This window comes from Eulemur rufifrons, chromosome 1 (assembly GCF_041146395.1).
Source record: "Eulemur rufifrons isolate Redbay chromosome 1, OSU_ERuf_1, whole genome shotgun sequence".
NCBI lineage: Eukaryota > Metazoa > Chordata > Mammalia > Primates > Lemuridae > Eulemur > Eulemur rufifrons.
In genome coordinates this window covers 34,852,991-34,876,157 of record NC_090983.1, presented here as the reverse complement: position 1 = coordinate 34,876,157, position 23,167 = coordinate 34,852,991, and the positions used below count along the sequence as shown (strand labels likewise).

Here is a 23,167-nt window from a genome sequence, read left to right as displayed (position 1 = left end):
TCTTCCATAATGAAAATACTGAAACAATTATGGAAATATAGTCCACGTACCAGCACCAAGTTCAGATCTGCTATGAGGTCCTATGCTATGTCAAGATTAAGGGGCTTCATACCACTAAAACACAAAACTAAAAGTCTGAAGGATAATTTTTATTGAGTCTATAAGGTAAAAAATACACACACACACACACACACACACACACTACCCCCCATCCTCCAGATAAAGGACATTGAGAACAAAGGAGAAAGGGGATAAGGCTATGTGGGGAAAATCTGGGTGGGGGAGGGAAGGAAACAAATAGCGAGGAAAAGCATGACCGCGGTGTCTTTGGCAGCAAAGTCCCCCTTATATGTCACCTGCCATTTTTATTTTTCTACTGCAGCTATTACTCAAGTCACAATTTATTAGAATAAAGGCTTAGCACAAAGGACTAATTTCCTTAATATACAGAGCTCTTAGAAACCATTTTAAAAACTAGGAAAGTATGCAAAAGTCAGCACACAGAAAAAGAGGAGGTCAATAAATATATGAAAAAAATAGTAAATTTTTAAAGTACTATTTTTTTCAATGACCAGACTGAAAATGCTTAAAAAGTTTGGTCATGGTGACTATTAATTAAGACACTGGGAAAAAAGGAATCTTATATTCTGTTAGGAGTATAAATTTTTTTTTGGGGGGGGAGTATAAAAAATTGATGTGACATTTGTGGAGGGTGATTTAATGAAATCTATCAAAATTTTTAAAAAGAGAAATTAAGTTGCAGAAAGTATATACAGTATGACCTCATTTACATAAAAAGCAAATATACGCATATATATCCCTACCCATATCTATATATACATCTATAGTCATAGAAGAATTTTAGAAGGATACAAAAGAAACTATTAATGGTGGTTCCCTTGAAAACTGGGAGGTGGAGTAATAAGCATATGGACTTATTTCACCTTCTCTTTTAAAATACAGTTTGAATTTTTTTCTGAGTATATGTTAACGACAACAACAGAAACTAGATTTAAAAGGATCCATAGGAATTGAGAGTACTGATAGATTTAAAAAAATTTTCTCATTACATTTTTTGGTAAATGATTATGGTTATTATGCTACATATTAAACATATATATAACATGTAGTATAACTCGTGCTGATGAATCTCTAATTTATATCCCAGTCCCAACTTCTCCCTTGACTTCTAGACTTATATACCCAACTGATATTTTCACTTGAAGGTCTAATAGGCATCTCAAACTAAATTCTTAATTCCTCCCTCCCCCCAAACTTGGTCCATCTACAGGCTTTTCCATCTTAGTAAATGGCAACTTTACTCTTCTAGTTTCTCAGGTCCCAAACATTGGAGTCATCTTTGTCTTCTCTCCCCTTAAGCCCAGGGCTATGGCCTTGAACAAGGGCTCTGCAACAATAGGACAAGTAGATGCTAAAATATAGCCCTCCCAGACCTTGCCCTGCCCTGGCACAGGGATGTGTCTGCTGAAAGAAAGGGGACACCTTTGCTAACTCACACAGAGGTGTCATTAAGTTCCCAGGCAACTGGCAAGAATCTCTGTTCTCCTTCACACACAGGTGTTGTGTGACTTGCAGCGGCCCTCAATGCCACTCCCAAGGCATCATCACATCATCTCATCTCTTTCTTTAAAATACCTCCAGAATCAATCCCCTTCTCACTGTACCACCGTCCTGTTTTGCCAGGATCACAGAAAATGTTTCCTTCCCACCCTTGTCCTCCTGCAATCTACCAGGTGAAATCTTTTAAACCCAAGTTGGAGCATGTCACTCCTTGCTTAAAACTAGCCTATGGCTTTTCTCCTAATTGACACCAAAACTTTATATGAATAACTGGGCCCCCAGAATCTGGCCTCCCACATCCCTTCACTTATTGTGTTCCAGCCCCACCATCTCCCAGCTCCCCTCTGTAGTCAAATGCCTGCATCTCCTCCTCTGGGCCCATTACAGCAGTACCTTCTGTTTCCTCTGTCTGGAAAGCTCTTCCCCCAGAGAGCCACTGGCTCTCCTGGTACTTCTGCTCAAATAGCATCGTATCAGGGAGGCTTCCCAGAGCAGTCCATGTAGAATAGGGTCCACTCTCCACCCCACTTATCCTGTTTCACTTTGTCTTCATAGTGCTTATGACCACCTGATATCTGGTATGTATCTATTGATTTGTTTATTGCCTGTGATTGAAGGGACTTTATGTGGGCTGTTCACTGCTGTATCCTAGAATCATGCCTGGCACATAGTAAACACTCAATTATTTGATGAACAAATGAATGAATATAGTGACTTATATTTATTAGTATTAGGGGTAGAAATATATTTTTAAAGTTGCAGTTATTTATTGAGGGCTTTTTATGTGCTAGGCACTATTTTGAGCAGGTTAGCATCTCATTTAATTATTACAAACATCCTTTCTTATACTTACAGATGAAAAAACCTAAAACAAGCAATGTTAATTAACTTGTCTGAGATCACTCAGTAAGTGACAAAGTCAGAATTTTGAACCCAGAATTGGTGACCATTAAAACCTATGTTTTTAGACACTATCTTACAGTTTTTTTCCAGTAATTCCATTTACTTGACTTTCAAACAAAATACTTTGTTTCTATGTGGAATAGAGACAAAATGATGAAGCAGAGAGTTGACTAACAAATGTTGAATCAGAAACCTAAACCTCTCCTATAAGGTTCAACACAGAGGTAAAGTGACTTGAGCAGAGCTATGAAGCAAGAAGGATGCTTCTGAGACTAACCTCAGACTATTGCTCTTTTACTATACATACTGCCTTTCTGGAGATAGTACATAAATTCCCAATAAAAGTGTCTAACTTTCTGATCCATACTTGATATACAAGCCATAACTGCATAGGATAGTAAGCCTTCATTCTAACCTAAATTCAGAAGTAATAACTAACTTACTGAGCATTTGCTTGTGTCAGGCAGTACTGGACACACATCACTTCATTTGATTCTCTCAACAAACCTTGGTTTGGATACTCTTGTTAACCCCATTGTACCGATAAGGACACAGAGGGCAGAGAGGTCACCCAGCTCCCCCATGGTTACAGTTTTACATAGAGGAGCTAGGTTTCAAATGTGGACAAGGCTGATCCCAGAGCTTGAGCTGTGGGCTCTTCCTGAGTGAACAGGGAAAGAGTCCAACATGGCCATAAGGTATATGTCTTCCTAACCTTTCATTATAGGAAATTTCAAACATACACAAAGGAGAGTGGATGGTATAATGAATTTCCATGTACCTTTCATGCAATTTCTGCCATTATCAATTCAGGCCATAGGGGATTTTAAGCCAACTCAGGGGCACCTATCCTGTGTAAAGGGTATGGTAACAGCAGCATCGACATCAGGGTGTAAATCAGCCTATAGCTCTGTACTCTGGGCTTCTGTCTGTTGCTTAAAACTTTCACTTAACTAGCTTAAGTTAAAGAGACTTAACATTAAAGTGGAGTGAACACTGATGGCAATTAGGAAAGCTTTAGAACTCCAACCCATACTTTCATCTATACTGGGCACTTGAAAACCCTGCTAAAGAATGGTTGAAAGGCCAGATTTACCTACAGAATTCTTGTTTCTTCCTTTCGTCTAGCTTGCAGCTCTTGAATTTTACTATACATAAAGTCAAGTCTTCACTGAAGGTATCAATCAAATAGTTTTAAATTGTTTTAACAGATACCTTTAAAAATATCATTAGGTAACAAATATTTCTTAAATATTATTAATTTCTCCAAACCTTTTAAGATAGGAACTAAGGACAATGAGGTGAAAGAACTGGGATCTCAACAGAATCCGTGAGAACAATGGATCCATCTGGAAATTTTGACAGCTGGAGCTTTTCATTTGCATAACATTGTTTCTTAATTTAATTTTTTCAAGTGGATGAAATGCTTATGAAATTCACTGGGCTGACGACCCTGGAGACTTGAATCATTCAGCCAGGAAATAGTAACTCCAGGCAGGTCAGGTTTCTTGTGTCACTCAAGGTTTGGGGGCATCTAGTTCCATTTCACTGCTACAATGCTTCCACCTAAGAAATTAAGTTCCTTGGGTTTTATCAAGTTAATTGCTACAGAGGCCCCTCGAGAGCGTGATGGGCATACTTGTGGGGTTCTTGAAGCAAATAATTTTTTTTAAAAGCACTAGCATTTAGAGGGAAAGGATTAAATAATTTTAGAAGAAATCCATTGCAATCACCCTGGTCAAAGTCATCGTCATCATCTCTTGCCTGGTTTTGCTTTGTGTCTGCTTTTGTTCCCTTGAAATGTAAACTCAACACAGAAGCTAATGTGATTCTTTTAAAACAAAAGTCATCTCATGTCACCTGTTTCCTCAAGACCCCCCTAAATGGTTTCCTATTTTGCTCAGAGTAACAGTCCCTTTGAGATCTACATCCCCCATCCCCCAGATTCCCCCCACAACACGTCAGACCTCACCCTGACCACTCCCCCCTCACACTCTACTCCAGCCACAGTAGCCTCTTTGCTGTTCTGTGGACATGCCAAGCATGCTGTCACCCAGGGACTTTGTACTTCTGCCCAGAACACTCTTCTGTTAGATATCAACATGCGTAGTTCTTACGATTTCTGTTCAAATGTGGGATTCTGTACTATGTAAAATAGCACCCTGTCTGCCTCCACAGTACTCTATCTCACTGATGCCATTTCAGTTTCTCTGTAGCACTTGCAGCACTTACTGCCATCCGTCATGCTAAGTATTTACTGGCCTATTGTCTCGCCTAGACCGGAAACTCTACAGGGACAGAGGCCAGGCCTTGTTCACTGCAGTATCTCCAACTCCTGGAATAGTGCTTGGCATTATTCACAGTGTACATTGAATGCAAGAATGATATTATTGTTAATAATGATCATGGTGACGCTAGCTGATTGCAAGTATGTGCCAGGTACTGTTCCAATTGCGTTACATGCATTAACTCATGCCATGCCTACAGCCCCACACATCCCTATGATGTGGCACTGATATTCTCTTCATATTATGGGCAGGGAAACCAAGACCCAGAAGTTAGGTGCTTGGGCCAAGAAAACACAAAGAACAATTAATAAATTAACAAACTGGAAAGGGTCTTTGTGATGCTTAACCAACTTACTCCCCTTTAATTTACAGGTGGGAAAACCATGTCCAGGTGAGCTGCTAATGAAAAGAGTGGCAGCTGGCACCTCTTCTCTGTGTGTCTGTCCTAGGCCCCTGTCAGCTGCAGCAGTACCAAAGCCCAACTCTTTCCAATGATATCACCACCCTGTCTTTATATGACTAGAAACCGATAGAGCTTAGCAGAGCACACAGTAAGCACTCGACAAATAATTTTTGGAAAACACGAAAAAGAATGAGAGATGATACAATTTCTGGAAGCCAAGAAACTCTTTTCTTAGATGAATAGCAGACTTGGTAATGCAATCAACCCCACTTTTGAAGGGCATGAGAATTGTGAGCTAACCCTCCACACAGGACTCTCTGGAGGCAGCTAGTGCTATGTTTGTGGGTGCTCAGCTTTGGGGGAACTTCCCCAGGCACAGCAGGTTCCAGCGAGCAACCTTTAGAGCAACCTGTAGTAAGAGCCAACTGCTATGAAGCTATATACATATAAATATTCCAATATTCATCTACCATGTCCACTCTAAGTCTACCTCCAGGAACAAAGATTGATGCACATTTTAGCTTGATTTCACTAGACTCAAAATGCGTGTGTGTGGGTGTGGTGTGGTGTGGTGGACGTGCTGGTGGGTATGTCAGAGGACGTGAGAGTAGGGTGTCAGCAGGTGTGCTGGAGAGTATGTGGGGACAGGCAGTGAAGGGAGGGCTCCATGTGCACAACTGGTTCTGGCTACTCCCAATCCTTGTGCAATGGCCTTGTCCCTCCTCGCCTTGTCTGAACACTTCCGTATGCCTATTAATAAAACACTCCTCTCCTCTCTCCAAAATCTCCATCTAAATCTTTCGTCAGAATGACAATGAAGCAGTGCTGATGTATTTATTAGGTGAACTATCATAACAACAGTTAAACATAGAGACCCAGCCCCTTCCCATTCTTCCCAGCATCCTGCCCCCTGGGTTTTACTAAGCAATGAAGCATCCAAACCATCTTTCTGGCCATGAACTGAACGCTCACAATTCAGCAGCACCGTGGGCAGGCGAGCTGGCTGTTGCTGCGTGTGGCTGCCGGGCAGCCAGCTTCCTAGGGAGCAGCAGCTGATCGCCAACTGTTAGCAGGACACAATCTGAAGCAGAGTGGTGGGTGCGTTTCCCACCTTGGTCACCCCCATGAAGAGTTTGGGTAACACCACTTTGAGCTATCGCATTTCCCTTCAATTACTGGGAGGTAGAGAGGAAGCTTTACTGGTGATAAAATAAACTCTTCCTCTTTCTCCCAGATCTCATCCGGCCTAAGACTCAGAGCCAAAGACCTCCTGGGAGACTCTGATTTCAAGTCCATGCAGAAAGAGCACAATTGCAAATTTGTGCTTAACAATCCTGAGTTTTTAGGCGCGGTGGCTCACGCCTGTAATCCTAGCACTCTGGGAGGCCGAGGTGGGCGGATCGTTTGAGCTCAGGAGTTCGAGACCAGCCTGAGCAAGAGCGAGACCCCACCTCTACTAAAAATAGAAAGAAATTATATGGACAGCTAACAATATATATAGAAAAAATTAGCCGGGCATGGTGGTGCATGCCTGTAGTCCCAGCTACTCGGGAGGCTGAGACAGGAGGATCACTTGGGCTCAGGAGTTTGAGGTTGCTGTGAGCTAGGCTGACGCCACGGCACTCACTCTAGCCTGGGCAACAGAGTGAGACTCTGTCTCAAAAAAAAAAAAAAAAAACAATCCTGAGTTTTTAATTGTGGTTTTCAAAAATGTGGTATTTGATTTATCTGTAGGTTTAACATTTGTATATTATTATTTATAATCAAATTTCTTAAACTGAAATGCTTTCTTTGAATTTTAAAGATTTTTAAAATGTATAACCATAATTTTTTAAGTGCATTGTAGTAAGGACTTTTTCTGTATTATCTCTTCTTATTTGTCCTTATTTTATAGATGGGGAAACTGAGGGTCAACACAGGGCAAGTCACGTGTTTACGGTCACCAGCTGGTGAAGCTGGGACTGGAGGGTGAGGCAGTCTTTCTCTCTGCAGCCTGTGCCTTTCAACCATGTACTACTTTCGTTATCACTAATCACTGTACGACAATGCTTACATTTTAAGAGCAGCCTAGTTTTAGGAATGCTTAGGTTCCTGTTGTAATAGGCAAAGCTGTCACGGCATCTCACTTACAGCTAAGTGGAGCGGACTCTTGATAGCACCGGAATCTGATTCCTCACAACCACTGTTGGTTCTTTCCAAAAGCTGTGGAGACAAAAGGAAAACAACAGTACATGAGTCCAATTTTGCCAAAGGAATCCTACTTTCTGGATACCAATGTTGGCATAAATGAAAAAGGAGACTTCAGAAACTTAAGAAACTATGCAGCTTATCAGCAACATAAAAAATTTGATATGGCATATCTAAAACAAATATGCTAACTGAATATTTAAACTTCTAGATCATCTCAGCATTTGCTATTCAAAGGAAGATAGAAAAATCCAGAAAAATAATTCATGTTAAATCCATTTTCACCCAATAAATTGGTAATAATGAAAAAATCATAATACCCATTATTTATTCCATTATTAAACATATATTTATTGGAAATACTGTTGAAAAAGACATGACTCCTGCTCTCATGAGGCTTACATTTTCAAAAAAGCAAGCATAGACAAATAAACATACAAATAAGAAAATATCTGGAAGTTATACATGTTATGATGAAGATAAAATAGGGGGATGTGATATTGAGTGACCAAGAGGTTACTTTATAGCAGATGGTCAGGGAAGGCCTCTCCAAGGAGGTGACATTTAAAGTGAATCCTAAATATTTAGGTTACTAAATAAGAAATGTCCAATTTCCTTAAGTACTAAGTTTGACAGTTGACATTTCTGACATTTCACTTTGACACTTCTTTTTTTTTTTTTATTTTTTATTTTTTTAGACAGAGTCTCACTCTGTTGCCCAGGCTAGAATGAGTGCCGTGGTGTCAGCCTAGCTCACAGCAACCTCAAACTCCTGAGCCCAAGCGATCCTCCTGTCTCAGCCTCCCGAGTAGCTGGGACTACAGGCATGCACCACCATGCCCGGCTAATTTTTTCTATATATATATTTTTAGCTGTCCATATCATTTCTTTCTATTTTTTTAGTAGAGATGGGGTCTCGCTCTTGCTCAGGCTGGTCTCGAACTCCTGAGCTCAAACAATCCACCCACTTCGGCCTCCCAGAGTGCTAGGATTACAGGCGTGAGCCACCGCGCCCGGCCCACTTTGACACTTCTTGTTTTGTTTTTAATGTGAAGGTACATCCTCATTCTTTCAAATGCACGGTTTGGCTTGTGATTATCTTTCAAATTGTTTTTTAGAGCAAATTTTGTGAAACCAGGGATAAGTCAAAAATTCACAAGCATGGACTATCTTTCCATTTTTTAATTTGTCTTCTTCAATTCCTTTCATCAATGTTTTATAGTTTTCATTGTAGAGGTCTTTCACTTCTTTGGTTAAGTTCATTCCTAGGCATTTTATTTTATTTGTAGCTATTGTAAATGGGATTATTTTCTTGGTTTCTTTTTCAGATTATTTACTATTGGTATACAGAAATGCTACTGAATTTTTATGTTGATTTTGTATCCTGCAACTTTACTGAATTTGCTTATCAGTTCTGATAGTTTTTTTGTGGAGTTGTTAGGTTTCTCTAGACATAAGATGATATTATTTGCAAATAAAGAATTTGACATTTTCCCTTCCGATTTGGATGCCCGTTATTTCTTTCTCTTGTCTGATTGCTCTGGCTAGAACTTCTAGTACTATGTTGAATAACAGTGGTGAAAATGGACATCCTGCCTTGTTTCAGATCTTAGAGGAAAGGCTTTCAGTTTTTTCCCATTCAGTATAATACTAGCTGTGGGTCTATCATATATGGCTTTTATGTTCCTTCTGTACCCGATTTTTTTAGAGTTTTTAATCATGAAGCAATGTTGAATTTTATCGAATGCTTTTGCAGCATCAATTGAAATGATCATATGGTTTTTGTCCTTCATTTTGTTGACATGATGTATCACATTGGTTGATTTGTATATGTTGAACCAACCTTGCATCCCTTGGATGAATCTCACTTGATTGTGGTGAATAATTCTTTTAATGTGTTGCTGAATTTTGTTTCCTAGTTATTTTGTTGAGGATTTTTGCATCTATGTTCATCAGAGATATTGGCCTATAGTTTTCTTTTTTTGTTGTGGCTTTGTCTGGTTTTAGTATCAGGGTGATATAGGCCTCATAGAATCTTATGGACTTTTGGTAGGAGAACAAATTGTTAAAACCTTTCTGGGCATTTTGTGCATACTTTTGACCCTAGGAATTAATTCCCAATAAATAACTAGACTAGTACACAACGACATATGTGTAAAGAAATTTATTCATCAATAAATATTTAATGAATGATTACCATGTTCCCAAACACTGTTCCGTACACTGAGAACTCAATAATGAGAGTATGAAACATCCATTTTCCCATTTGGAAGCATATAATAAAAGAAAGAAGTTAAGTAGTTTCTTAGGAAGTATGAGATGCTATGGAGAAAAATAAAGCAGAGAAGGAGGGTTTGAAGGGCTATGGAAAGATCGGTCTGCAACCTTAAATATGGTGTTCAGGGAAGGCCTGATTGAGCACGTGGTAGCTGAGAAAAGTCCTAAAGGAGATGAGCAATTGGAGCCAGCAATTTCCAGGACCCTTAGGGATAGTTGTGCTTAAGAGCATCAAGGAGGCTGGAACAAAGTGAGCAAGGATGAGAATGGCAGGAAAGAAATCAGAGAAATGGTGGTTGTGGGCTTGTTGGTATCAGAAAGAGCCTTGTAGGTTGCAGTAGGAATTTTGACTTTTATCCCAAGTGAGATGGAAATTCACTGGAGTTTTTTGAGCAGAGGAGTGACAGGATATAACTGTTAGACTCTAGGGAGGCAAGGGTGGAGGCACAGAGACCATTTAGGAGCTGGAGCAATCATCTAAGAGAGAAACAACAGTGGCTTGGACCAGCAGGAAGCAGTGGAGATGGAGACAAATATGGGATAGTGGATATTTTTGGAGGTATAATCAAAAGGATTTGCTGATGGATTGAACATGAATATAAGAGAAAGAGACAAGTCAAGGATGCCTCCCAGGCTTTTGTCCTAAGCAAATGGAAGAATGGAGGTACCTTGACCTGAGATGGAGAAGACTGTGGGTGGAATATATATAGTGGCAAAGAGCAGCAGTTCAGTTTTGGACATGTGAAGTTTGAGATGTTTATAAAATAGCATCTAAAAGTACATCTTAATGAGGCAGTTGCTGGATACATGGGTCTGGAGTTCAGGGTATTTAAAGCCATAAGATTAGAATGAGATGAGCAAGGTAGCAAAGTAAACAAAGAAGAGACAGAGCCCCAGCTGGGGCACCCAACATAAAGAGCTGGAGAGATGAGGAAGAACCAGCAAGGAGGCTTAGAATGAATAGGTGAGCCAGAAAGAAAACCAGGAGAGCATGAGGTTCTGGAAACCAAGCGAAGAAGGAGTTTCAAGGAGAGAATGAGCAGTTATATCGAACGTCCTGATAGGTCAAGTAAAATGAACTGACTACTGAGTTTAGCAAAATGGAAGAGGCTATTAATGACTCTGATAGGGGCAATTTATCAAATCATTGACATGAAAAGATGGAGAAAAGTAAATAATTAGCAATAGGTAGAAGTTAAATAAATTGTGGTGGTATATATTGCCCCATTCAGATAAACTGTTCTTCCTTATCTTGCACTGAAGTTCTTCTTTATATAGTGATGCATTCAAAAAGAATGTAAATCCAACATCCAAAGCCTTGATGTGTGGTAACTATGGAGGTGGTCAACATCCAACTCCAGTCTCCTGACTGGTGGGCTTGGGCTGCCCTATATTGCAGAGGCTGGACAGCTAAAAACTACATTTCCTAGATTCCTTTGAGCTAGGGTTACAGATGTGATTTAAGTTCTGCCAATTAGATGCATGAACTTTTGAACACAGAAGGGAGGCAGAGGAAATCTGTGATTTCTGACGGTCAGCACAGCTGTGATGATGTTTGTCTTTTAGCTGCCATACTACAGGCCACTAGCTTACAGAGGGTAGAGGAGCAAGATACAGTGAGACTGCCATTTTTTGGCAGTGTGGATCAAGCCAAAAAGCTGCATGACTTGGGGGGGCAATGGCAGTGGCGGTGGGGCAAGACTGTCCCTGAATGTCTGCCGGGATAATGTGTCTATGGTGTTCGTCATCCAGTGGCTAATCTGATTCCCCAGCTCCCTAATCATTGGGCGGGCAGCCCCCGGCAGTCTGCTTCCTCAGTTCAGGCTTATTTCTGGAGGACCAGCCCAGAGCCCACTCTTCCAGACCTTCCAATAATCTCGTAAACACCTATTTTTAAAAATCAAACCTTTTCTGCTTAAAATAGCTAGTATGGTTTCTGACTCCTATAAATGAAGCTCAACTGATTCAAAGAGTAACATACATTTTTATAGAAGTTTTTTAAATGAGGGTGGTGAATTATAGCACTCCAAACACTGGAAAGCAAAACTTCCTAAAAATCTACTTCATCCATTTTTCTTCCTGAAAAGTTCCAAACTTGTTAAGTGGAAAACACATTTTTTAAAGCCATATGTGTACAATGACACTATTTTCATTTTTTAAAAAATTTGTATTGACACGACTATATATGCAGAAAAAAGCCTAGAAATAGAAATACATACCCTAAAACTGCAGTCCCCAATCCCCGGGCCGTGGACCAGTATCAGTCCATGGCCTGTTAGGCACCAGGATGCAGAGCTCCGCCATATCTCCCCCAGCCCTCCACCCTGGTCTGTGGAAAATTGTCTTCCATGAAACCTGGGCAGGGAGCACAGCAGGAGGTAAAGGGTGGGCGAGAGGGGGAAGCTTCAGCTTCGCGGCTCCCTATTGCTCATATCAACACCTGAGCTCCACCGTCCCTGTTACCCCCAGTCTGTAGAAAAATTATCTTCCATGAAAACCAGTCCCTGGTGCCAAAAAGGTTGGGGGATGCTGCCCTAAAATGTTTGACACAATAACCTAAAAGTGGGGTTATAGACTATATTTATTTTATTCTTTATTTTTCTTGATTTTTTTTTTGAAGTGAATGTATACTGCTTTTTGCTTTGTTTTGTTTTTTTTTTTTTTTAGAGACAGAATCTTACTGTGTTGTCCAGGCTAGAGTGCAATGCACAGGTGTGACATCATAGCCTCGAACTCCTGGGCTCAAATGATCCTATTGCCTCAGCCTCTCAAGTAGCTGGGACTACAGGCACATGCTACCATGTCCGCTTTTTTCTTTCTTTTTTTTTTTAGAGACAGGGTCTTGCTACATTGCCCAGGCTGATCTTGAACTTCCGGCCTCAAGAGATGCTCCCACCTTGGCTTCCCAAAGTGCTGGGATTATGGGTGTGAGCCATCATACCAGCCTGCACTGTTTTTGTAATTAGAAAAACACTAAAGCTATTTCTATTTGGAAGAAAGCTATTAAATTTTCATTTAATTTAATAAAACGATGTCCACAGACCCTCAGATAGGTCCAGAACTCCTTTCTAATCAACACATGTGGAACAAAAATGCTATGATGCTAGGATTCTTCGGTAGATCAAATAACAGTGTAAAAATTACCACGTAATTTCAAATTTGCAAGTAATACAAAACAAATAATTACACTGGAAATATGAGACATTTTGTTTGTTTCTTATTAGTGTGAGAATACAATTTGGAACTTAAACAATCTAGGATATATTAGAATAATGAGAGCAAATTTAATTTTAACTTCAAAGCAAATAGCTTTAAAACCAATGTCTCTTACACAGTTGAAATAAAAGTAGCCTCAACTGCTTGATAAAGCTAGAAAACAGCTGCTCTTTGCTTTGTTTTGCAACATTATCACCTGCAAGACTTCCTGGAATTGACAGTGTGTACCAACCCCAAATCCTGTCCTAGAGTGAACTTAATCAAAGGAACACAGAATCATTTCCCCTACTATCACAAACATGATGAACAGGGACAAGAGGACAATATACTGTTTCTAGCTACAAATTAGGCATGTTCTCAGAAGATTTACTATGGCATAAGATTTTCCCACACACACACTTTGATCACTCTAACAGCATGTGATGCTTTACTTCACTCATTCACCAATATTTGTCCAGTGTCATCAATGTGCATGACCCTGAGTTAGGCACCAGAATTGCACTGTGTAGTGAACAGATGTCATCGCTGACCTGACAGAGCTTAGAGGCTAGTGGGGAACCCGTAGGAGTTAACAGGTAATGAAAACAGCAAGGCAAGAGCTAGGATGGACAAGTGCAAGATGCTACAGGAATACAACGAGGCACCTAACAGAAACCCAGGGTCGGAGGAGACTCCTTTGTAAGGGAATATCTAGCCTGAGACCTGGAGGGTAGGAGTCAGCCAGGCAAAGAGAGAAGGGAAAAATGTTCTGGGCAGGAGGAAGAACACGTGAGAACAGTGAGTACAATAAATTTGAAAAATTTTAAGCAGCTCAATAAAACTAGAGTAGCGTGTCAGGGTGAGGAAGGAATGAGGAGCAATGAGGCTGAAAATGTAAGCAGAAGATAGATTAGGTACAGGGAGATCATATAATGATTGTCCAAACCAGGACATTTTTGAGAACGTTCCAGGACAACAGTTGTAAACCAGGGTAAAATCAGAAGAGGCGCGATCATGATCAGATTCTTGGGTTTTATAAAATCCACTCTGGCTGCAGCGTGGAAATTGAGCAGCAGCAGTGCTAGGGGTGGGACTGCAACCCTAGAAGCAGGGAGATGAGTTAGGATATTTTAACTGTGGGATTTCTGAACTATGAATTAATAAGTCCATGAGAACTGATGGTGGCCTGAACTGCAGAAGAGGCAATGGAAATGGAAGGGAGTGGGTATATTCAAGAGTTTCATTCAGTCCTTTATTCATTCAACAATTATTTACTGAGTTAATAACTCACTGTGTTAGGCACTGAGTTTACAGCTCTGCCCACACAGAGCTTATAATCTAACAGGTGTAATGGGCACAACTCATTGACCGAACATTGGAGGAAGAGGGAAGAGGAGAGTCAAGGAAGACACCCAGTTTTCCAGCTTTAGTAAAAGAATGTATGGTGATGCCTTCTTTTGGGTAGGAAAGAAAGAGAAGCAGCAAGATCAGAGTAGAGATAGATGCATTAAGTTTGGAATTGAAGTGCTGCTGGGACACTCAAGGGGAGGTATTGATCCAGTGGACAGCTGGACATGGGTGTGAGGCTTAGAAGAGAGATCTGGGCTAGAGTTACGGATTTGGGAATCCTCACCAATGGCTGATACATGAAGCCACCACTGTGGGTGACACTACCTAGGGAGAATGTGTAATGACATCAGGGAAAAGGGCCTAGGACATGACCCTCAGGAACCCCAGCATTTAAATGATCATGAGGAAGATTCTCATTGATAAAAGCCAAAAGTTATTAAGCATTTACTATGAGCCAAGCACTCTCCTAAGAGCCTTACATGGATCATCTCAACCAATCCTCAGTAATCCATTAAGTAACTGGCTCAGGTTCTCACAGCCAGTAAAGGACAGATCAGGGATTGAATCCAGGTCCAGCTCAAAACCCATGTTCTTCACCCTAAACAACAATGCCTTCCAATCCACTGATAAACTGAAACTGTTCCCTGGTATCTCACAAACAGCAGCAGGGACAGGGAGCACGAAACAAAGAGAATTGAATGCTTTGGTTTTTTTAAGTATTTGGGTCTGTTTCTATCTCTGTCTCGAACATCAACAATTTCCTTTAGTCGTTGAGATTTTCCTCGTCCTTTCCTGAGGAGTGGTCAGGATGTGTCTTAGTTATACAGCAATCACTGGAGATGCTAATGGGAATCCAGCTACTATAAGTGTTCTCCTTCCTTTAGTGATTCTTCTTTGTTAGTTAAGAAGACAAAGTGAAAAAGTGGGGAGAAAAGCAATTTGCAAGTCATTCAAAACTGACATTTACAATTTGAATTAACTTTTCTTTCTAATTTAAGATTTTGTCCTAAACATTATTGAGTCCAAGAGATAAGGCAGATATTCAATAATGCTCAGATACTCTACTCTGCATAAACATCTCAGGGCAGGCGTCTGGGGACAGGGAAGTGTCAGAAAGCTCACACCATGACTCGTTATACAAACTTGTAATTCAGCTTGTGGTGGGTAATATTATTGGAAAATAACATTGCTTTACAGAGATCAACCTCAACCTACCTTGTCAAAATCGGAAATGGAATGGCTCTTTTGAAACATAGTTAGAGCTAAGAATACAGGGCCAAAGAAGCAGCATCATAAAAGGCAATGAGTTCCGCATATAGGGCTTGTAGTTACAAATCAGAGAACATAAATTTATGTCTAATAAAAAATAAACTAGTTATAACCTCCTTTAAAAATGTTTCCAATTAATATATCTTCATGCTTATCATCACCATTTACACAATCCATGCATTCACATGGTAGTTTTCATACTGAATAGACTCATAAATCCAATGTACATATCTAATATGTTGCCATGGGCTTCTACTGACGCAATAACATTTGCACTCATTCCAAGGATTGACTTGGTCCCCTGCCTAAAAAGTCTGCTAAATGGCTGCATTAATAAAACCTCTATCTAGACTGCTTAATCTTATTCCTTATCATCTCCTAACCTCCAAATTTCTTCTTTTCTCAATTCATTGATCATTTATGAAGCTTCTATGTAGGGTCCAGCACTGATCCTACTTCTCCCTGTATATCTTCTTCCTACCAGCCAGTGTTTGCCAAGACTCTCTTTGGGTGAAAAAACCAGATATGAGATTAAAGCCACTTCCATTTCCCATTGACAGTGAAGATGGGCTCTGAAGAGAGAATGGAGAGAAAGAAGACAGGATGATAGCAAGCTGTCTTTTCAACTGTCTTATTTGTAAAACACAAACTCCCTGGTTGACTCACGGGGGTGGCTGGGATGCTTGATAGAGTTTTTGGCCTGAGAATATCATTGTATATGAGATTACAACAATTGATCAGACATTTTCTGAATCTGGAGGCAATTCCAAAGCATTGTAGGGTTCACACAAAGAACATCTCAATGTGTTGGATTTAAGAGCAGTAAAGGTAATAGAAGGCTAAATTTAAGCCTCTTCTACCAAGTGAAAGTGGGAAAGAATATCAAGAACAAATATGAACTCAATGGTAAGCTGACTGGCCACTGGGTTAACAAAACAGTAATCTTATCATCTAAATTTCAGAGGGAACACATAAATATTACACTTGAGCTGCAAACCCAAGCTTTATAAACAGTGTAGATGGTTACTGGCTATTTGAAAACACAGCAGGAAAAAATTCAGGGGTCCCAAGAGATCACAAGCTGACCTCAACCAGTTTTAAAATGTGCTGTTTAAGAAAACAGAAAGTAAGTATGACTCAGACTGTAAAAAGAGAAAAGTGTAGCCGGTGGGTCTGAGATAACCCTCTCTCTTGTTGCTTTTGGTAGACTAACTACACAACTAGTTCCCACAAATTAGGAAGGATGGCAAGAGCTAGGAAAGCAATCAGAAAATATCCATGAGGACCATATAAGGGGGTCCTCTGAGGAGACGCTGAAAAATGGATTTCTTTATCTTTTAGCAGCGGAGACAGAGAGGACGTTTATGATTCTTAGAGTCTGTGAAGCAGTGGAAGTAGGCCAAGGCCCCTGGAAAGTTGGCACCTCTGTCAGAAATTTTATTTCACATTCCACTTGTCTGTGCTTAAGAATGAAAAGCTATTCAGGCAACCTCAGGCCCACCTCTGAGTCAACTGTGCCACTAGCACTGGCCAGGCCTGGCCCTGGTTTGGTCCAGGAGGAGGGGCTGGGTCTGTAGAAGTCCCAGACCACCCGGTCTCCATTCAGAGGATCCCAGGGGCCTGGTCAGAGCTCGGGAGACCCCACAGGCCTTTCATCCTCAAAACTGACATGACGTGCCAGACCACGCCGGCCCTCAGTGGGCCCCCGCCCTTTCTACATATGCACAGATAATCTCAGGCCCAGCCCCTAACTGTCTTCCCCACGTCAGTAAAGCAGCTGCTATCTCTTTTTCATGTTTCTGCTCACATCCCTTCACGGCTATTAGAAGAAGCTCTGTTCCTTGAAATTATCATTAACAACAATTACCAGAAATGTAGTAGTTTCTAGAAATGTATGAATCTAATCCAATTTAATTTCTGTCTGCCCCAACCCCAATTCCATAAGTAAGGAACCATTAACTCTCTACGCTTGTGTAAGTCAAGCTCTATGCAACTTTAAAAGGCGATAACACAAATTAAGGAGGGTGCTGCTGGAAGCTTAGCTAGATTAAGTTTCCATTTCTTCTTGGGAGCTGATTTTGATGACTTTGCTTATCTCCTCCCTCCAGTGTGTATTCAGTTCCTGGTGATTTCCTTGCCAATTAAAAGGCAGAAGAGCCTGGAGTATGTGTAGGGAAAAGCTAATGAAACCCACTGTGAAGATAAAGCCAAATGCAAGATGCAAAATGCATGGTGTTCAAAACTATCTTGCAAGAGCCTTAAAAATGGTCATTTACTTTGACCTAGTAAACCTACTTCAGAGACTCTATCCTGAGAAAGTTTTAAGCCCAAAGCCATTTAACACTGAAATAGTATGAACAGTTTACACTATAGAAGAATGGCTAAGTTATGGTTGATCCAATAATTGAATATTATCTAGCTATTCAATTTTTTTTTTACCAAGAGTTTTTAATAGCATTGGGAAAGGATTATGTCATAATATTTTATGGAAAAAAAATCAGTATAAAAAATCGCATATTTAGTATTACTTCATATATATAAAAAATAAAATACATAGAGAAAAATTTGAAGGAAATACACTAAAAGATTAACAATGATTGCGGATACAGGGACTATGAGTGTTTCGATTTCTTGTTTCCACTTTTCTACATATTCTAAACTTCCTACAACAAATAAATCTCTATTACTCTAATAAAGAATAATAAATTTCTATTTAAAATTGAGATGGTTGAACCAGATGATTTCCAAGGTCCCTTTAGCTATATTCTGTATCACATCCAGTAAAAATTTAAGGGGTTAATGTTTTTATGACTAGTATATCTTTATTAAAGCAGTAACACCATTATGGCCAGTATTACTGTTAGTTGAGTGCATTACTTTGTGGTCATTAAATTGCAAATTCCTTAGGGGCAGGGACTACCCATGTAGTAAGCATTCAATAAATGTTTATTAAATTGAATTTAAATCTGGTAAGTTGAGAGAGCATTAGAATTAATTATAGGGTGATAAGAAGTGTGCTTGCTTTCACATTGCAGAATTACCAAAAACATAGCTGGTTATCTTATATTTTGGATGGATTTTCCCTTTATGAAAACAATTTGAATGATATCATCATTGCTACATTCAAAAAGCCAGGGGTTAGTGGTTGGGGATTGGGGGGAGGGATGAATAGGCAGAGCACGGAGGATTTTTAGGGCAGTGAAACTACTCTGTATCATACTATAATGACAAATACATGTCATTATACATTTGTCCAAATGGATAGAATGTACAATAACACCAAGAGTGAACCATAAAGTAAATTACAGATTTTGGGTGATTTTGATGTGTCACTGTGGATCCATCAATTGTGAAAAATGTACCTTTTGTTGGGGGGGGGATGTTGATAATAGGGGAGGCTGTGCATGTATGTATGGAGGGCAGGGGGTATATGGGAAATCTCTGTGCCTTTTGCTAAATTTTGCTGTGCACCTAAAACCGCTCTTAAAAAATAAAGTCTTATAAAAATGAAAACAACAACAAAAACCAACCAACCAAACAATCAGCAAAGCAAACAAATAAGCAAACCTGACCCTTCACACCTTCACAGAACATGGTTTTGTAACTGAAAAATGCTCTAGGATACATGTGCCTTTCTAAACCACAATGTCGGTTTACTGCTACAAGATGATGATAATATAACTTACCATAAGGTGACCCCTTGGTTTTCTAAATTTCAGGGGTCATAAGGAAATAAAGAAGACTAATCAAATTAAAACTTGATGTGATTGATGGACCAATACGATGAAGAAGGTTAGATACCAGTAAAAGAATTCCAAATACATTTTCTGGTTGCAAATACCTAAATCAGTACAGAAAAATCAGATGACGTCTTTGAAATACCAAGACAGTGCGATTCTTTTCATCCTACCATAGGTGTTCCAGATTAGAAAGACTACTAACTCATAAGAAATAAAGTCGCTATCATTAGGCATAAGGTTTTATGGTTACTAAACACACGAGGAGTGATCCAAGGCTGTAAGAAGCTGAAAGTGATTATAGAGGGGACAGGGGACATATTAATAACTAACTTGAAGGCATGCAAAGAATCGCTGCAGAAGCCATCCCAACTGTGAAAAAATCATCAGTGTTCCCTAATTATTTTGGAGGTCCCACAGCAGCTTTGAGTTTCGATGGTTTAACTAGTATGAGAATTCCCAAATTCAATCTTTCCCAGGCAAAATAAAAATATAAAATTACTATTAATATATCTGGGTTAAACAGAATCAGAAGGCATAATTCACCTTAATAAATATTCTCTTAGGAGCTATAGTTTCCTATAACTGAATTTGGTTTCATTCTTTTGTGTGGGTGGCAAGCCACAAGAGGGAAGGAATGCTTATGTTTTGGAGACAGGATAGAAAAGAGAGCAAAGCTGGAAAAGGTGCCAGAGGAAACCTCTGAGGGAATAGGCTGCAGCCACCAGCAAATTCCAGAAGCCCCAACCTCAGATACAAAGCGAATGCCTTGGTTGCTGATACCAGCAAAATCTGCCTTTGATGCATCCTTAATATGTTTCCTTGGGATATGATTATGAGTGCTGCAAGTTCAATGGGATCCGGCAATAACTGTGGCAAGGAAATTTCATTACAACAAAACACTGGCTATTCCCTTGATATCCATTAGTAAGGGAACTAGCCTAGATCATACCTATTTAACTGTTGAATTTTTCAGAGTATTTCAAGGGTAAAGGTTACCCTTCTATATCAGCAGTAAGTTCAAAATACCATTTTATTCTATCAGGGGAAGAGTCTCTGGATTTTCTCTTCCTCCTTTTTTCTCTTTGGATTCCTGCATTGCATGTGTGTGGTGGTGATGGCGGGGTATGTGTATGTATGAAGGGGCAGGGGACAGAAAAACAAAAGCAAAAAGGTCTGTGCTGATCAGCCATTATCACACATGGGTAATGAGTTCAGGATGCAGAAGAGTAAGAGGGGTAAATATCAAGAGGTACTTGATAGATTCCCCATTGTTAGGGAAAATGATCCTACATTTATAAATATGGCAAAGAGGATAATTCCATGTCCTCTCAAAAGCATTGTTTAACAGGCTCACCCAAGGATTAATTTTTTAGTATAATGTTAATTAAGGGCAATTTCTCTGTGAAGTTACATGTTAACTTATAGATCTGTTCCCAGCAGAGACACAAATTTTTCTGTCTGGTAGGAAATAAACAAACAAACTAAAAACCCCCAAAACAAAAAAGCTCCAGAGGTTATAGCTACTGCCTTTTAGGACATGAACCAGTTTCATATCTAACCTAGCAATTGTATTCCACTATTACTCTATTAAAGAGCTTATACATGCTCTGTTCCTCAAATGCTCCTTGAATAAGCTTTAGCATCTAACTGGTTCCCTCATTACTTCATGAGATTAAAAAAAATCTTTAACACATGTTCCTCTTCTTTTTGTGTGAGAGTCATGTTTTTAATATTTTCAAAAGTATACTTTGGTACCACCTGTAAGCTCCAATCCTAACACAAACCCTCAAAAGTCTTAATATCCTTTAGAAATGCATATAAGGGTCTCCTCCCCTCAATACTGTTGCACAATTAACTCTTTTCATGGGAACACTGAGAGAACTCAAGGAGGTGCCTTTCTCTCCCTTCCAAAGGAACTTGTTGGACTAGAGACAGCAGACAGAGCTTTGCTGCCCCAAGATTAGAAGATCGATCCCACTGGATTTCCAATGAACTCTTCTTAGTCTCTAAGATTGAGGAATCATGGGCTCCCCTCCCTTCTTCAAAGTCTTCAAGGGTCTTCCTTATCTAAAGGATTATGGTAATGGCCAAGATCCACCACCCACTCCTGGTTCCTACTGGATAGTCTCCTGGGGTTCCTCCTTCTGGGCACACGCCACAGGCCTTCGCTCAAGCAGCTACCACAGGTCTTCAAGCTACTTGAAGGCCATGGACAGCACTTGCTCATTTTTCTCCCAGGAACTAATAGGAGTTGTCATATACCAACACTGCCTCTCTTCTCTCCCCATTCTAAGAAAGGAGGTCTTCCTGAGAGTGCTGAGTTCACGTAGCACACTTCAGTGGGAACTCAAAATGCCTCATCCTGGTTTTTTTTTTTTTTCCTGGCTTCCTTCCTACTTAGAATCCTTAGCAGAATTGAGGGGAACCTCACCCCTGCAGGATACCTACAGGACTTAAATCTCAGATCGCCTGCAGCCCAGCAGGAAGATCCTTCTCCTCTTCTCCACCTCATCTCCCTTCAAAAATAAATCTCACTGCAGGAGGAAATGAAATACACAATAAAGAACAGATCACACTAATTAATCCAAGCTAAACAAGATAATTCAAAGAATTATTTTTATGAAAGCTCATACAGTTTCATTTTATTAAATCATATTTTTTGTTTATGTAAGATGACCATCGTGCCCTAGCTACTTTATGGGTACAGAAATGAGGAAAACATATGAAAAATATGTTTTTAGATTTTAAAAAAATGTAACATATACAAAAAGCACAACATAGTTCTATCTTCTTTTAATGTAATGAAACTGTGATGCTCCAAAGCTTATTTTGTGTGTCAATATAAATAATGGTTTCTGCTATGATTCTTTCCACTGTGGGGCCCTCCTTAGCTGTACATTCTATCCCTGATAATTACTCCTGTCCTTATTTGAAGGGGTTGCTAGTAGCCAGATGAGGCCTGCAATTTGGCAAATCTAGCCCTCCTGAATTCATTATCTATGAGGTGTTAAGACCATACCACACACCAGTCTGACTCCTGTTACTTTGTCCTTTGACTATTATAGAACAGGAAATGTCTACCCCTTCTTCCAGAATAGCCAACACTCTTAGGAGAGAAGAAAGGACAGTGTCCACAGACTCACTCAATTCCTATTCCTTCCAATTTCATCCTTCCATTCCACACCTACACCTCCACTACCAAAACAAAACAAAAACTCTAAAATTCCTTTCCAGTTTCCAGGTCTCCATCTGTAAATAACTACCAGTCTCTTGGGGAACATACACATCCTGCTTCCCACAGCCCACAAAACAAAATATAATTTGCTGTCACAGACCCAGGAAGCTCCTGGATAACATATAAATTTTAATAAGTTTTAAAAGCAAGTCCTAAACTCTCTCTCTCTCTCTCTCTTTTTTTTTAGAGACAGGGTCTCACTCTGTCGCCCAGGCTGGAATGCAGTGATTGAATTATAGCTCACTGCTGCCTTGAGCTCCTGGGCTCAAGTGATCCTCCTGCCTCAACCTTCTGAGTACCTAGGACTACAGGCATGCGCCACCACATCGAGCTAATTTTTAAATTTTTTGTAGAGATGGGGTCTTGCTGTGTTGCCCAGGCTGGTCTCAAACTCCTGGCCTCAAGCAATCCTCCTGCCTTGGCCTCCCAAAGTACTGGGATTACAGGTGTGAGCCATCGCACATGGCCAGAAATCTACACTCTTGTTAATTTTTTCCTTGTTCCCAATTATCTATCAGAATGACTCTGCTCTGGTTTTGATAAGGCTTTATTTAAAAATTCATGTTAAAAAATACTTTATATACACTCTAAAAACTATGGAAAATTTAATTTGGACACTTATGTTTTTAATTTTTAAAAATGTCGAACTTCAAACATATTAGTGTGCAGCCGAAAGGCAGCTGAAAAAAATTCAGCATTCCATTTAAAAAAGAAGTAGTGACGCTGTTAGCTTGACACA

At 39.8% G+C, this 23,167-nt stretch overlaps 1 protein-coding gene across 1 annotated transcript in view; it reads right to left on the bottom strand.

Annotated features, from left to right (window-relative positions):
* The window catches only part of ANKRD44 (ankyrin repeat domain 44), a 277,984-nt gene that overhangs the window by 23,054 nt on the left and 231,763 nt on the right, over positions 1 to 23,167 (bottom strand). The window contains exon 17 of the mRNA XM_069468977.1: positions 7,306 to 7,377. Coding sequence (XP_069325078.1) covers positions 7,306 to 7,377 — 72 coding nt within the window. The remainder of the gene's footprint in view (positions 1 to 7,305; positions 7,378 to 23,167) is intronic.